The 15,983-nt window shown below is 52.9% G+C and overlaps 1 protein-coding gene and 1 long non-coding RNA gene across 2 annotated transcripts; one reads left to right on the top strand and one right to left on the bottom strand.

The window, feature by feature from the left end:
• Window positions 1–2,477: 2,477 nt before the first annotated feature.
• On the top strand, window positions 2,478–15,620 carry CAVIN1 (caveolae associated protein 1). The gene is made up of 2 exons (XM_058702898.1): window positions 2,478–3,125; window positions 13,101–15,620. The coding sequence occupies exons 1-2, from the start codon at window positions 2,655–2,657 to the stop codon at window positions 13,800–13,802; spliced, it is 1,173 nt and encodes a 390-aa protein (XP_058558881.1). The 5' UTR covers window positions 2,478–2,654; the 3' UTR covers window positions 13,803–15,620.
• LOC131497020 (uncharacterized) lies at window positions 9,993–13,187 on the bottom strand. Its single transcript, XR_009254719.1, has 2 exons — window positions 13,077–13,187; window positions 9,993–10,240 (listed from the first exon to the last, which is right to left on the bottom strand). It is a non-coding gene; the product is annotated as an uncharacterized LOC131497020 (long non-coding RNA).
• Window positions 15,621–15,983: the final 363 nt, after the last annotated feature.

Below are 15,983 nucleotides of genomic sequence, written 5' to 3' on the forward strand. Positions count from 1 at the left end.
TCATCCACAAACACTGACATTCCTTTTTGAAGAACAGAAATATTTTCCTAATGTGAAAGCCAGAATGGCATGGACTTAATTCCTTTTAGCAAGCATACAACCACAAAATCAACCACTAAAACTCCTCTTCAGTGTCTCCCTCATCTGCTGTAAGGTTTAAATCGTAATGTCTGAATCTTCTTTGATACAGAATTGGCTAAATTAGTACATCCATACATTGGAAAACAAGTCAGTTCTACACGCTACATGGAACAATCTTCCAGGTATGTTATTAACTGAAAAAAGCAAAGTGCTGAGCATACATATGTAGCAGTATATTTAAATATGTATTTCTATAGAAGGTTCCACAAGAAAATAGTAACAGTTTGTCTCTTGGGAGAGAAATTAGTTGTGCAGACAAGAGTAGAAAGAAAAGTTCTTTTCACTCCATTTCTTTGTGTCCTATTCAAAATCTGTATCTTGTATGTCACCTGTGAAAATAATCTAACCAATTAAAAAAAAATAAGAAACTGGGCCACTAGGCTGGCTCAGTCGGAAGAGCATGTAACTCGGGGTTGTGAGTTCAAGTCCCACATTGGGGGGTAGAGATTACTTAAAAAAAATAAGAACCTTATGAAGGGCTATAAGGTTTTCTACTGTCACTCTTCTTTTTTCTAGAAGTCTTATCAATCCTCAACAGAAGCAACTTAAACTGCTATAATACATTTTCTCTTAAATTCTAAAATAAATTGGTAATCTGTCAGTTCTTGCAGATATATATCTGCTAGTCATTGGGGCTATCTTGGACTGTCCCAGATACACTGAACTCTTCAGCTCCTTTCTGGCTTGGTGGGTTCTCTGAATGGATTGTTGTGGTCTAAGGCCCCCACTGGGCAGTTTTTCACTCTTCCTAATGATAATGCATGCCAGACTAGAAGTGACCTTTTGCCAAGGCCATCATCTATCCAGCTGGGGAAACCCAAGCTTGGTTTCCTAACCAGGGAAAAGGTTTGTAGCTTTTCTGGGGGAAAGAGGGCTGGTGTCACTCCAGGGAACTCATGGTCCAGTGCTGTGCTGGAGAGCAAAATGGGGGAGCACGGGCAGCCTCTTTTTCTCTAGACTTCTGAGTCCTCCTTGGTTCTGGTTCTTGGTACCCATCACGGTTGAAAATATATCTGTAGTCGATACTCAGGACTGCGTGCTCAAAACCAGCATGCATGGGTGGCCATGTCTGCCTATCCCTGTCTCAAAGAAAGGTAGAGTGTTAAGGTAGAAAAAGCAAGAGAGGAGTCCAGGGGCCTGATTAGAGCACCAAGCACCAAGCCAAGGCTAACCTGTGGGTACTTCTGGCAAGTCACTTGCCCTCTCTAGGCCCTCGTGTTCCTGTCTGTCAAATGAGGAGGTGGGATTTGATGATCTCTCTTATTGCTAAGGGCCAGTCTCTGGATCAGAGAGGTAGATAAACTCCTAGGTCCTGCTCTCTGAAGTTAATGTCAGCTAGGCCTCTGGCAGGGAGAAACACAGGAAAAGGTGATTATTTTTAATATTTGTTTATTTGGGGGAGGGGAGGCAGAGAGAGCAGGACAGAGGATCCAAAGCAGGCTCCGAGCTGACAGCAGAGAGACAAATGCAAAGCTCAAATCCATAAACCATGAGATCATGACCTGAGCCAAGGTCCCATGCTCAACCCACTGAGCCACCCAGGTGCCCCGGAAAAGTGGTTTTTAAAGAGAGTGAGAGGTTGGTAAAAGGCTTTACTTCCTATTTTACTGTCCATCTCACTCCTACTCTGTTAGGAACTTCACAGCCCCTCACCACCTAATCTAAGTTCTCCCTTCCCCAAACCACCCCTCAAGCTTTTATTATTATTATTTTTTAAGATTTTATTTTTAGGTAATTCCTACACCCAAAGTGGGTCTTGAACTCACAATCCCAAGATCAAGAGTTCCATGCTTTACTGACTGAGCCAGCCAGACACCCCAGAACCCTTCAAACTTTTAGAACACTGGGTGGTAACTTGGTCGTGGGGGAGGTATTGGCACCTTGGAAAATACTGTGAAAGCCATGGATTTTTTTCCCTTTCAAAAACTGTGCACAGGCAAATACGATATTCTCCACACGATTTTAGGATCTCAAGTTCTATTTGACTCCCCGCTCTAGAACTTCAAAGGCTGAGGTGTGTTTGTGGGTAAGCAAAAAAAAAAAAAAAAAAAAGCGGGAGGGAAAAGGAGAGGCCCACTCTAGGACCTGTTTCCCTTTCCAGCTCACATTCCTCCGCCCCAGTCCCGCTGCGCGGCCTCCGCTGGCAGCCGAGGCCCTAGTCTCCGCTCCAACTATTCCAACCATCCTGGGAAGGGTGGGGCGCTCGGCTCTTGGGTCCCCCTCGGTCGCCCCCCTTCCCCACCATCGGTCTCCCCTTCTGCCCCGGTCCCTCCCTTTCTGGGGTGGGGCCAGCCAATGGGCGACGAGATTCCGGGGTTTGGCCCGGGAGCCCGGGAGCTCACCGATTCCCCGCCCCACAGTTCTGGCCACCGTCCCGGTGCGCACGGACGTGGCTCGAGTTTCCTCGGCTCTCCGCTCTTTCTCGCTTTTCCCCCTCCCGCTCTTCTTCCTCTCCTGGGCTCGGGCTCCAGCTCCAGCTCCACCCGGCCGGCCCCGCACGGCTCCGGGTAGTCATGGAGGACACCCAGCTCCATATCATCGAGCAGCCGCTTCCCGGGTACCCCGAAGTCGGGGACCCGGGGTCCTCCCCTACGGGGGCGCCAGCGGCGGAGGAGCCGTCAGGGGCCGGCTCCGAGGAGCTGATCAAGTCAGACCAGGTGAACGGCGTGCTGGTGCTGAGCCTTCTGGACAAAATCATTGGCGCCGTCGACCAGATCCAGCTGACCCAAGCCCAGTTGGAGGAACGGCAGGCGGAGATGGAGGGAGCCGTGCAGAGCATCCAGGGCGAGTTGAGCAAGCTGGGCAAGGCACACGCCACCACCAGCAACACCGTGAGCAAGTTGCTGGAGAAGGTGCGCAAGGTCAGCGTCAACGTGAAGACCGTGCGCGGCAGCCTGGAGCGCCAGGCAGGCCAGATCAAGAAGCTGGAGGTCAACGAGGCGGAGCTGCTTCGGCGCCGCAACTTTAAAGTCATGATCTACCAGGTGAGCTGGCGGGAAGGACCGCGCCCGGCCCAGCGTCTCCAGGGCTTGGGGTGGGGGGACCTGCCCGCGGTGCTGCGCTCCCGCCAGCCTGGCCTGGCCCGGAGGACCCACCCTCCTTCCGGCGAGCGCCGCTAGAGAGGGGTGGGGTGGGTGGCGGATTTCTGTGGGGCGCGGAGGGGCGCGCTTTGCACCCCGTGCCTGATCACCTAACCCCCTCCTTCGGGTGACAAACTCGCAACCTAGTTAGGGGGCTGGACTCGGGGACGCTCCCCATCACAGACCGCTCCCAGCTCGGCTCTGTCAAGTCTACCTTCTTGGCGGAGGTTTTGGGAAAAGCCAGGGGTCCCTGGCGGCCGGTGGGCCCGCTGTAAACGGACACTGGCGGCGCGGCCCGGGTTTGGGGCCTCCGGCGCTGTTCGCCCGATATAGCGGGTGATTCAGGGCTCAGGCACGCACCGGCGGGGGCTGCGCCAGGCGAGGGACGCGACCGCCAGCACACGCCCCCGGACCCCGCGCCCTCGCGTGGGCCTCGGCTACCGCCGCGTCCCCTCGCTGCGATCTGCCCCTGGCCCTCCCGGCACTTTCAGGACCTTGAGGATGCTGGCAGCGCGCCCGAACCCTTTGCCGGATGGAAGCAGGCGCGAGGGGAGGGGGAGCGGGGTGCGTTGTGAGAAGTGCAAGAGGGCCCCGGCCGGTCCCGCAATCTAGGCGCGGAGAATCACCCCGCTTGCCTCCCTGACCGCCTAGCAGCGGGCAGACTTGCGGGAGGAGGCTGGCGCGCCCCAGGCCCCGCCCAGGCCGCTTGTTGCTTCCTATGCACCTCTCCTGGTTTCTCCCGCCCTGTTAAAAATGTTTTTTGTTTTTTTTTTCATCATAACCCCAAATAAACCTGGAAATCTCAGTGTTGCTGGTCCTCTCCGCTAATCTCTCCCCGATCCCATTAGAAGTGGGTCTGAGCTAAGGGCTTGGTGATCTTTGGTGGGGTGGGAATGTGCCCAGTGTCGCCTGCTCTGCTTCCTGCAGGCCTGGTTGCTGTTCCCACCCCAAGGAGGTGAGACCAAGGGGGTGAAGGGGTTAGTCTATGCTCCCTCTGCCCCTTCCTCTCCCTACAGAAGGAATGTAAGGAAAAGGAAGGCTAGATTTCCCACACCCCCTAGGAGAGAAAACCTGTCAGGGATCTGTGGTTTCACTGACTGCACCAGGGCCTGGTCAGCCAGGTTCTGAGTAAACCTCTGAGATTCAGTGAGGTCCTTGCCTTGGTCTCTCTAGGAGGAGCTAAGAGAGATGCAGTGTTTGAGACCAGTAGACACAGGGAGAACGGCGAACTGGCACCTGAGGAGGTGGTGCTGGGACAGAGAAAGAGTGGTGCTCTCCCCCTCCTTCCAATGCCCAGGGACTCCTCCCAAGTGGCTCAAGAAGTGAGCCCCCCTCCCCCAATATAGCACCATCTCGTAGAAAATGTTTGTCTAGAGCTGTTTCCACTTACTCTAACTGCTCCAAGGAATGTGTGTGTGAAAGATTCTTAAAAGAGATCGGATTAGCATGGGGGGGGGGGGGCACTAAGGAAAGAACATCCAGGGGTCCGGGACAGCCAGCCAGCTCTTTTCTCCAGAGCCTTGTGTGCTAGAAAGTTGCCACGAAGGGCTTGGATAGGTTACCCTCCTCACTCTAAATATCCCAGACCGCAGAACCTGGAAAAGTTCTCAGCCTTGAGGTAAACCTGTCAAAGGTTGAGATGCTGAGAGAAGGGCGGGTACTGAGGAGAAAAACTCCTGTGCAGGGGCCAGTGGCATCTCCATGACTCCCTTTAGCAGCTGGCAGGGTTCTATACACCTTGTGTCTGTGGGGGTGGGGGAAGGGGGCCTAATCACAGGGTGGCTTTGACTGCATCTGAACTAAACCAGGGCCAGTGGGAGGCAGAAGGCTGAGGTAGAAAGAATGGCACAAGCCGGGGACCTAAGCCCCCAAACCACAGGAGAGATAACTAAGAAATAACATGGTTCCAACCTGGAGAGGAGCTCAGAGGTAAGGAAAAGATTCCAGCAACAGGGATGGGGCTTCCCTGAAACAGCACTTCCCTGAGCTGCAGAGCAGATGTCCCAGGTAGGGGTGAGGGTGTAGGGTACTGTGCTGCTAAAGGAAAAGCACAGGCTGCTCCTCCCTGAGTCTGGATGCCTGGGAAGAGAATGAGGTAAAAATAGCTTTGCGCCTTGGCAGACCTAATAGGGAAGACTGGGGGCGGCGGCATTTATGGTAGTCAGGCTGAGGGGTAGGATGCTTGGGTGGCCAAGCTGAGAGAGAGGCTTGGAGAAAGGCCTGGGAGAGTGTGAGTTCTCCAGAGTGGCGACAGGGGAGGGGATGCTGTATTCCCCACTGCAGATGTAGGAGGTGATGATGTGGCACTGGGGGCAGGGTGGAGGGGAGAATGAAAGGAGGGAGAAGGCCCCCCGCTGTGGGATCAGGTCATCTGGCCGCCTATATTTTCTTCCTGGGGGATAAAGAAAGGAATGACTTATGTGGCTTCACCCCATATTCAAGGAACTGCTAGGCGCAATGAGTTCATAGGTTAAGTTTATGTTTGATCCCCCCACCCACCACCATGAAATTCAGCACCCTCCATCCCAGGATATCAGAGCCTCCACCCTGAACCCACTTCTGAGTCATTACTGTCCTCTGGCATTTCCCTATCTCCCTAACAAAAACTAGCAGTTTGGCATCCCTTCCTATCAGGTGACACCTGGCTAGGCAACAGCCAGTGAATGCAAAGAGCAAATTCTACCAGTGGCTAGGGGTCAGCGGACTGAGAACTAACTGCTGGGAAGATCAGGCAGATTGTGGGCACACCACAAACAGGAGGGGTAGTGATCATTAAAGAACCAACTCTTCCTGACAATGATTTGGATACTATTAGTGTTTAGAGCACAGAAAAGGGGGCTAAAATGGAAAGAAATTTTCTGGAGCAGTTTTGATGGGACAGTGACCTACACATGGACCCATCAGACCTACTCCAAGGGCTTGAGGATAGAACCAGGAAGCACTTAAGGGATTAAGGGCTCATGGGCTTTAAAGGCGAGGGCACCAAGGCTGGAATGAGGGCTTGTTGGCTTTTCCTCCCAAATCCTAACCTAACTTCTAGCTTCTTCCTGGACTTGAAGCAAATCAGGGCTCCCTCGTTCCAGAAGAACTCATAAGCTTTGTCCCCAAATATTCCAATGTGGGGCTCTTGTCCCTCTCATCCCTCTAAGCCTAGTGGCCACGGAAAGAGTGCTTACCACATCCTTCCTCAAAAAAGCGGAGTTTTTCCTGGTCACTGGCTCCAAAGCAGGAGGGTATTTTGGGAAGCATTCCTAAGACCAAAGGAAAATAATTCTCCTCCCTCTGTTTTTTTCCCTTTCTTTTCTTTCTCTCTCTTTTTTTTTTTAGTAAGTAAAATGTGACTATTGTAAAGGTCAAAATCAAAAAGGGATGCAATGGCACAGAGTAAGCAACTGATAGAAATGAGAGGATACTATTGCTAGGCAACCTACCTCAGAGATGAGGGGTGGTTTGTTCCATTTTATTGAACCATACTATTGTGAATATTTCATTATTCTGTCATTACAGACTTTTAAGCTGGAAGATACTTCAGAGATCATCAATTTCTGCTCTTTCATTTTGTAGCTGGGGAAGTGGAGGCCCAGAGAGGGGAAGTCACTTGCCTACTGTCGCTGAAGTTAGTGAGGGTCAAAGCGGGGGCAAGAATCCAAGTGTACCCCTTATTCTGCTATATTCTCTATTCCCCAATTCCTCCTTCCATTCCTGGGCTCTGCAGCAGAAGTCAGGGTGCAGGTTATTCCAACAGAGGATTAGTTCTGGCTCCTTCATTCTGTAAGGGAGATAGCTGCAGGGTTCTGGCACTCAGGCTACTGTGTGTGTGTGTAGACCCACATGTGCACACATATGCAATACTGGCTAAGAGTGGCTAAGGTTGGTGGCCATTAGCTGCTCAGCCTCATAGTGCCGAAGTAGAGGCAATGACCAATGACAGTGACCCAAAGACAGTGGGAGGGGAGGGGTGCAGAGGACAAGGCGTGGAGCTCTCTGGCCAGTATGGGGGTGTCCCCTGGCATGGACTCTGCATCTAGTTATGACAGGACCAAGCTGGCTTTCTCCTTGGCCTCCCTGTCACTTGCCCCTTCTCCTTGTACTCCACAGGGTGGGCTGGCATCTGCTGCTTTGTGTTTTTGTGGCTGTAGGCCCCTACCCTGTCACTGGAGTCTGGTGATGCCCCTAACTGTCCCACTCCCTGACTTCTGATGGTCCAAAGCAAGAGTGGCAGCTCAGCCCCTCAGAAGGGAGAATAGGAGCTAACACTAGGTCCCCAGGATGTAGGACCTACATAGGTTCCCACCTGTCATAAAAATAAAATAAAAATAGCTTGGTTTTTTTCCTGATTTCTCTGTGCATTTTAGGCTTTGATATCCCAGGCGTGGGGAGGGGGAGGGGTGGCAAGGGAGGCAAGAGGTGGGGATGTGGCCAAAGGGAAATAGCCAGAACATCCCTCTTCCAAGCCCCTCCCTCTCCTTATCCGGGGTGGCACCCAGTGCCCACCCTGCCCCAGGGGAATAACAAGAACTGGGATCAGCAGCATAGGACTCTGAAGACAGTGGAGTTGTTCCCCTACTCGCCTTCTTTTTCACTCATCAGAGCCTCCACAGCTAGTCAATAACTGGCCTCTTAGAGGACTCCTTTTCCACCCCCAGCAGCCTCTTACCCCCTCACGCCAGCCTTCAATAACATCATCCCAAGACCACAGCTGGGTAGGGATAGAAGGTAGGAGGCCAAGGATGGGACTGGGGAAGATTCTAGAGGGAGGGAGAGAGGCGTCTGTTTAAATTGTGTTTATTAATCATGGGCTTGAGTGTGTCCCACTTTCAACCCCAGGGCCCTTGTGATGAAGCATTTAAAATGTGGTTCCTTTCCATCCTAATACATGTTGTACTCCCCTCCCCCTACTCACTAGCTCCAACTCCGCATGCCCACTAAGGCCTCTTTCTCTCAACCCCATCCGCACCCATCTCAAGCCCCATTTAAACCCCTTTTCCTCATCTTAGCCCAAGAAGAAGCTGAAAGCACCCTCTGACCCGGCCACACCCAAGATCGTGCCTTTTGACCTTCTGCCTGAGACTGAGCCCTTTGACCTGAAGCCTGAGACAGTGCCTGAACTCCCACCCTTTGACCAGACGCCTAGGACACTACCCTATTACCCAGAGCCTGTGCCTCTGCCCACCCCAGAGGAGCCAGCAGCCGGTGGGGGCACTTAGGGTCTCCGGGGTGATGTGGGCATGGGGGGTCACTCCAGTCCACCATCAGCTCACTGCCTAGCAGCGGTCAGTGTCCGGATGGCAGGCCTCTTCCAAGCATGGGTGGGTGGCGGGCATTGTGAAAACGCTCTCGCATTATGCAGAGTTCAGGGGAATGTGTTGTGTGCAATGGGGTGGGAGGTGAAGGGACGGGGCCCTCCCCTACCTCTTGGTTTCTGTCTTAATAGCAGACACTCCAAACACCATCCTTGAGCTGCATCCAGTGTTGCCCTGCATGAAATTGCATGAAACTGTGCCATGGCATCTGATTCTCCTTCCCACTCCCCTTCTGACTCCTCCTCTGGGACAGGCCAGCTTGGCTCAAAGCTTCTCTGGAGAGGGCCCTCATGAGGCCCAGGCCTGGGGTCTGTTCTGTGCCCTGTCCACCCCCTCCCTGTAGCTGAGGAAAACATTTACACTGATTTTTTCCATTTTTTTTTAGAAAATGTTTTGCAAAGGGATCCCTTATGTTTGCCAGATCCTGCCTTGGGCGGGGCACCCAAAAGCTGCCAACTCCGGGAGGCCGGATGGAGGGGCATTTTAGCTGCCTCTGGCTTGGATCCTTTGGCTTCCCTATAGCACAAGAGTGTTTCCTCAACTTTTTCTTTCTTTCTTCTTCTTTTTTTTCCTCCCATAACCATCCTTCTAAGGAGTCTTTTTAGACGTTCTTTTCCCCCAGTCTCCTCCTCCACGAAATCTTAATACTACAGATGTGCTATGTATCTGTGTATGCACCGGGACTCTGAGCACTACAAACTATTGCACTAAAATCCCCCCTCCCCTCAATAATCCATTTCCACCCTCTTGGGGGCAATATTACCCCTTTGAGAATCCTGCTCTAACAGAAAGGACCCTTTGCCTTTGGTTTCTCTCACCCCTTGTCTCAGCAATCTAAAGTAATGATCCTGAGTTTTTATAACTTTCCCTCTCTTCCACCTCTCCCCAAGTCTAGTACCCTCTTCTAACTTAGTCTCTGAGCAGATCCTAGGTCTCTGAATTAACTCTCCAAAGTCGTCTTCTCTGGCCATTCCTGGGCAGAAGTTGGGGACAGAGCTCTAAGCTAAGAAAGGCTCCTGGGGCGCTTGGCTGGCTCAGTCAGTAGAGGATGTGACTCTTGATTTTGGGGTTGTGAGTTCAAGCCCCACGCTGAGTGTAAAGCTTACTTAAAAAAAAAAATTTTTTTTTAAGAAAGAAAGAAAAAAGAAAGGCTCCTACTTATATCCATATGACATTGTCCCCTTTTCCCTGACAAATGTGAATGCCTGGATCAGGCACATAATAGGTGCTCGATTAAATTGTAATCATATTACAGTCTTCTTCCTAAGCCAGAGGATCTTCAGTTTATACAGCAGGGTTGGGGAGAGGAGTAGAAGGGGCGGGGAGCCTCCCTGGGGCTCCTGAAACTCACCCTGGACTGGTGCCTTCCTGGGTTGGAGAGCTATGTGTGCTTGGTGGGGGGCAAAGGGATCTATGCATGCTTTTGCTCAGACCTGGTCATTAAAGGTAACTCTGGAAACCAATCCTGTTGGGAGTGGTGGTTTTGTTTAATAAAAACGTGAAAACAGAACACACAGAGACCTCCCCCCCTGCCTGAGGCCCTTCCTTTGGTGAAGGAGCTCTGCCAGGGAAGTAGGGGTGGGACAAGGATGCCTGGCCAGTGTGTGGCCCAGGGTGAGGGGAGGTGCTTTGGAATTGTGTTGGTAGTTGTTGTAGCAACAGGCAGGCTGGGTGGGCCCAAGACAGCACTCCAAGGCTGTGAGTCATAGGGGAAACCTGGCTTGGAAAGGGGGAGAAAAGAGAAAATCCATTAATGGAGGAGAAAAGCTGAAGTCATGGTGGTATACCCTTTCCAGAGCCAGTCTACTGGACACTGTCCAGGGACTTAGGTTGAGTTGTTTCTTCCCCCACCCCAGGGACGTTCCACCAAGAAGGCAGCTCCTCCAGTGTAAACCATCACTCTGGAGGAGACTTACAATGAATGGGGTTATTATATTCCCACATACGTTTCTGGACTGGGGGAGACACCTCCAAATCCAAGAATAAACCTCCTTTCACTGGGAATACTCCCTGATGTTATATTTGAGACTTTTCATCAGAAACAAGGAAGATGGAATTGGCTACAAGAAGCCTGCAATGCTGTCCTTAGCCCTGTTCACTTCCAAGTTCAGCTGGCAAACACCTTTAATCTAGGAAGCCAGAGGCCAGGAAAACCAGTCAGCTCAGCCTTTAGGGGGTGGGGAGGGACAGGAGTGGGTGTGGGAGGAGGGTATCAGGGATGCTAGGAGTGGGGCAGGGAAACAATGTTGATTTGTTTTCCAGCAGCTGGGACTGTTTCCTGATTATTCCCCGCCCATCACCCTAATCCTTCCCTACCCCATCCACATTGTCTGAGCTTAGTGAAAGGCGGGGTTCTCCACTACCCTTTGGTGGAGCGTGTGTGGGGTTTTATTTTTCAACGTTTTTTTTAAATTTTTTTTATTTATTTTTGGGACAGAGAGAGACAGAGCATGAACGGGGAAGGGGCAGAGAGAGAGGGAGACACAGAATCGGAAACAGGCTCCAGGCTCCGAGCCATCAGCCCAGAGCCTGACGCGGGGCTCGAACTCACGGACCGCGAGATCGTGACCTGGCTGAAGTCGGACGCTTAACCGACTGCGCCACCCAGGCGCCCCTGTGTGGGGTTTTAGACAGGCTTGTGAAGGAGAGATCAGAGCTGAAATGTTTTTGATAGTGGAGCTGCAGGTAAATGCTGGGTGGAGAGGGATGAAGAGGTAGCCTGGAGTTTCGATCATGGAGAGTCGTAGAATGGTGTGTAAAAGAGAGGACTCAAATAGCAGGCAGAGAGACGTGACTGTAAAGAGGGCACCCAAAGGGTACAACTGCAAATGAGAAGGAATGTTAAGACAGGTTGGGACACCCTTATACTGAGATCAAGGAAAACACCCTTCAATGCCTCTGTGAATGATAAGAGGCAGAGGGATGGACAGAATGACTATACCAAGCCAGCTGTGGCAGGTGGAGACTACAAGTCCCAGCATGCCCTGAGCCCAGATCACCTTGCCTGCTGGGAGGTGTAGTTGAGTAATGAGAGCTTGAGGTGGCTTGATGCCCAGCACTGCTGTGCCCAGTTTGGGAGAAGAGGTGGAGCTAGCTTTCTGTCTTTGTCCTTGCTAATGCTATTGACAGGGAGGGAAGGAAGTTGGGAGGGGGTGTTCCTAGTTTTCAGTGTAAACCAGGAAACTCTGGCGGGGATGTGGATGGGAGGGAAGAGGAAAGAGGTTGGGGGCTGGGGAAGGAATTTCTGTAGCAGGTGGCTCTGAGATACCAAGTGGCGTGTGTGTGTGTGTGTGTGCGTGTGCGTGTGCGTGTGCGTTATGAGAGGGGTCAACTCATGTTGCCTCATTTTTCTCAGATGGGATTTCCTTACAATTCTGGGAAACAATCTTCAGAAAACCCTTTGCAAAACGACTGTCTCTCATTCCTTCATCTGAGGTCCCTAAAAAGAGTGGGCCAAAGAGATCTGGGTTTATGTTTATGTTCTGGGTTGTGCCCTCTTTCCCTTTCTATAATCAGCCTCCCCTACCTTCTTGTGGGGGATGATCCTGGGATTCTGAAATGTTGGCCCAGAGTCAAGACCTTGGAAAATCTTCCCAGAATGGAAAACAGTGTTGGTGCTAGGTACTCCCAGGGGAAGAGGGAAGAACTGGCTCTGAACTCCAGATCTCAAGGAATCTGGGACCACTACCCTATTCCTGTCTCCTTGAGCTCCAGTCTGGGGGAAAAAGAAACAAGAATGGAAAAAGTAATGCTTCCCTTCCATTCTAAGGCTGGGAAGTCAGAACCATTAATGTCCATGTTGGGGAGAAAACATGCTCTTGGCTGCCAGCCAGCCAGCTTCCTCCTCTTTCCTCCTTCAATTTCTACAATGGGGGGGCGGGGAAGGGGGGGAATGACCACTGCTGGAGCAAATCAGTATGTGGAGGTCAAGGGTGGGGAGCATGAGCGCAGCACAGCTCTCCTTCCCTACAACTGGTTCTGAAATTACCTGAGGCCTGGGAAACGCACTCCCTTTATCTTGCCTTCAAGCTACCCTACCTGGGGGTCACCTGACACTGGCTGTGAACTCACCCCCTCCTACCTCCACCCCTCAACCGCGTCCCAAACCCCTTTGCGTTTTGGCTTGGCTAGAGCAGTGTGGGACTCCGTGCGCCAGAGGGCGCTCTGCCCATTCCCAAAGTTAAAAGTTGTGTTCCCTGGGACGCAATTGGTAAGGAGTGGTTTTCCTATAAGGTGGGGGGATGTAGGGCATAGGACAGGGTTGGAGGGCTGCAGAGATAATCAGCCCCAGCGCAATTACACTACAAGCCAATCTCTGACCGGAAGCTCGGTTCCCTCCTCGCCCTGTCTGCATAGTTAACATTCATTCAACACATTTTATTGGACACCGACACAGTGTGTCCAGCTCAGGGTCGAGGCTCTGGGGTTACACCGACGAAGGAGTCAGGCCGATTTCACGGCTACCAGGCACTCCACAGGAGCACCCCCACCCTGCCTCCGGTTCGTCCAGTGTCCCCCACGTCCCTGCCCAACCCTCCGCTCTGCCCCTCACCTCTCCGCTCCGCTCTCCTTTTAGGATGAAGTGAAACTGCCGGCCAAGGTGAGCATCAGCAAGTCGCTGAAAGAAGCGGAGGCGCTGCCCGAGAAGGAGGGCGACGAGCTGGGCGAAGGCGAGCGGCCCGAGGAGGACGCGGCGGCGCTCGAGCTGTCCTCCGACGAGGCGGTGGAGGTGGAGGAGGTCATCGAGGAGTCGCGCGCCGAGCGCATCAAGCGCAGCGGCCTGCGGCGCGTGGACGACTTCAAGAAGGCCTTCTCCAAGGAGAAGATGGAGAAGACCAAGGTGCGCACCCGCGAAAACCTGGAGAAGACCCGCCTCAAGACCAAGGAGAACCTGGAGAAGACGCGGCACACGCTGGAGAAGCGCATGAACAAGCTGGGCACGCGCCTAGTCCCCGCCGAGCGACGCGAGAAGCTCAAGACCTCGCGAGACAAGCTGCGCAAGTCCTTCACGCCCGACCACGTGGTCTACGCGCGCTCCAAGACGGCGGTGTACAAGGTGCCGCCCTTCACCTTCCACGTCAAGAAGATCCGTGAGGGCGAGGTGGAGGTGCTGAAGGCCACCGAGATGGTGGAGGTGGGTGCCGATGACGACGAGGGAGGCGCGGAGCGCGGCGAGGCGGCCGACCTGCTGCGCGGGAGCAGCCCCGACGTGCACACGCTGCTGGAGATCACCGAGGAGTCGGACGCCGTGCTGGTGGACAAGAGCGACAGCGACTGAGCGGACGCGGGGCTCTGCCCAGGAGGCCGCGCCACCCCGCCCCGCCTCTCCCTGCCCCCTCCCCACGCCTTTCCTCTCCCGCCCCCCCCCTCCGCCCCCCCCGCCCGGAACTTTCTCTATCGCATTCTCTTTCGGCCCCAAACGGGCTGAGATGTTTCTAAATTGACAACGCCGCCCCTCAAGGTGCACCCCTCCAAGTCTTAAAGCTGTTAAGATGGGAGAGGGAGGCAGCCTCCTCTACGAACAGCCCCAATTTGGGCATAGTCTGGGTGGGAATGGAGAGGGGGAGTGATCCGTGTCCTGGTCGTCCAAGTCAGGGATCTTAAAGGAAATTGCTGTCATTTCCATGGTTGCCCCACCACCACCCCCCCTTTGGGGTAGGCTGCCTTCCCCCTAACCTCCACCTCACACTCACAGCCAACTGCTGTCATTCCTGCTCACTGAGCTCTTTTTTCCTCATCCTGATCCCTGGAGACTTCAAAGCCAAAGTTACTATAAAAGGAAAGAGTGAATCTCAAAGAGGACCCTTGCCCACACGGAAGCCCCATACTGGAAGGACTTAAAAGCAGCTTTTGGGAGAACCTGGGGCAGTGGGGGAAGAAGGCAGAGTGAGCTGTGATTCTGGAAAGAGAGTCTAGCACAGGTGGTATCTGTAAAGCATCCCAACAAGGAAGCCTGGAGCTAAGTACCACCCTGGGGAACGAGGGCGCTGGTGTGGAGAACACTTACATGTTTATGCATCCGCAGCAGCAGCACATGGCTATGGTTTTAGGAAGGAGAATGGGAAATAGTAGAAAGTGGAAATGGGTGAAGAGAGGAGAATTCTCTTCATTAGCAGCCTGAGAAACACAGGACGAGAATCCCATCTTAGAGGGGTTCTCAGAGGACAGCAGGACAATTTTCAGAATAAGGAGGGAGGACAGTTATGAGAAAGCAATGATCCAAACGGAAGAGAGAGGGAAGCCTCACCTTTGTCCCTTAACTGAGATGTGAATGGTGGTGCCCCTTGTGGCAGCCCATGTCTCAAAGTCCAGAAAAGGAGGGTCCCAGAAGGGGGCAGCACCAGACTGTGGAGAGCTGGGAGTTAGGAGGGAGGCAGCCAGGAAAAGAGAGCAAGGTGCAAACCGCCAGGGCACCAAGCTGAGAGCTGGAGGGGGGAAGGGGAGGAGAGTGTATGGAGCAACCCAGCCTTGGCTCACTCCTGGCAGTTTCTTCTCAAGATCCTTCCCTAGAGCTAGTATCGGAGCTGCAAAACTTGTCAAGCCCTCCTTACCCTTGTGGGTGCCTCTCCTGAATCGGTGGTGGTGACAGGGATGCTACTTCCAGTCCGAAAGCCTGATTTCTGTAGTCCACTGACAGGTTCTTCTCTGGACACTTCAGTACTCCCTGTTCCTCCCCAGTAAAGGTGGCTTGTCAGAAGGTAGGACAACTCCCTTCCCCCTCAAGCACAGCCCAGAGAGAGCTGAGGGCTTCCTTCTCCCCCACCTCCTCTGCCTCCTCTTCCCTGCTCTGCTTTTTAGAATTGCAGCTAATTGTTTTAAGGGGTGGAGGGAGGGAGCCTGGGGACACAAACTTTTTTTTTACAATACAAAGCTTTGCTTCTCTCCCCTCGTTTTCTTGGTTCCCTTCTCTCTTCTGGATGGTTGGAGACTCTTCAGCTGAGGGAGGATGGGGATTGTGGGACAAGGTCCCTTGGTGCTGATGGGCTGAGGGGCCTGAGTTGTGGGCAGATACAGTTTCCTGTGGGCTCTGGGGAGCCTGTCATGTTGCTGTGTCCTGGTGAGCAGCCCGACCAATAAACCTGCTTTTCTAAAAGGATCTGCGTTGGATTATATTCTCTGAAGGCAGTTACATAGGCTCAGTTGCAGAGGACAGGAGGGGGCCAGGGAGGGGAAAAGGGAGACGACGGTTGGTATAAAGTTATTTATTTATTTATCTGTTTAGGTGGAGGCGGGGGAGGGAGAAAGAATCCCAAGGAGGCTCTGCACTGTCAGTGCAGAGCAAGACGCGGGGCTTGAGCTCACCAACGTGAGATCGTGACCTGAGCCAAAATCAAGACGTGGATGCTTAGCTGACTGTGCCACCCAGGTGGCCCACAGACAGTTGGTTTAAACCTGCCTCATTTGCCTGGGTGGGGAGTGGGAGTGAAGTGTTACCATCATCCCTGTTTTTAGAGATGAA

This window comes from Neofelis nebulosa, chromosome 16 (genome assembly GCF_028018385.1).
Source record: "Neofelis nebulosa isolate mNeoNeb1 chromosome 16, mNeoNeb1.pri, whole genome shotgun sequence".
NCBI classification, from domain to species: Eukaryota; Metazoa; Chordata; class Mammalia; order Carnivora; family Felidae; genus Neofelis; species Neofelis nebulosa.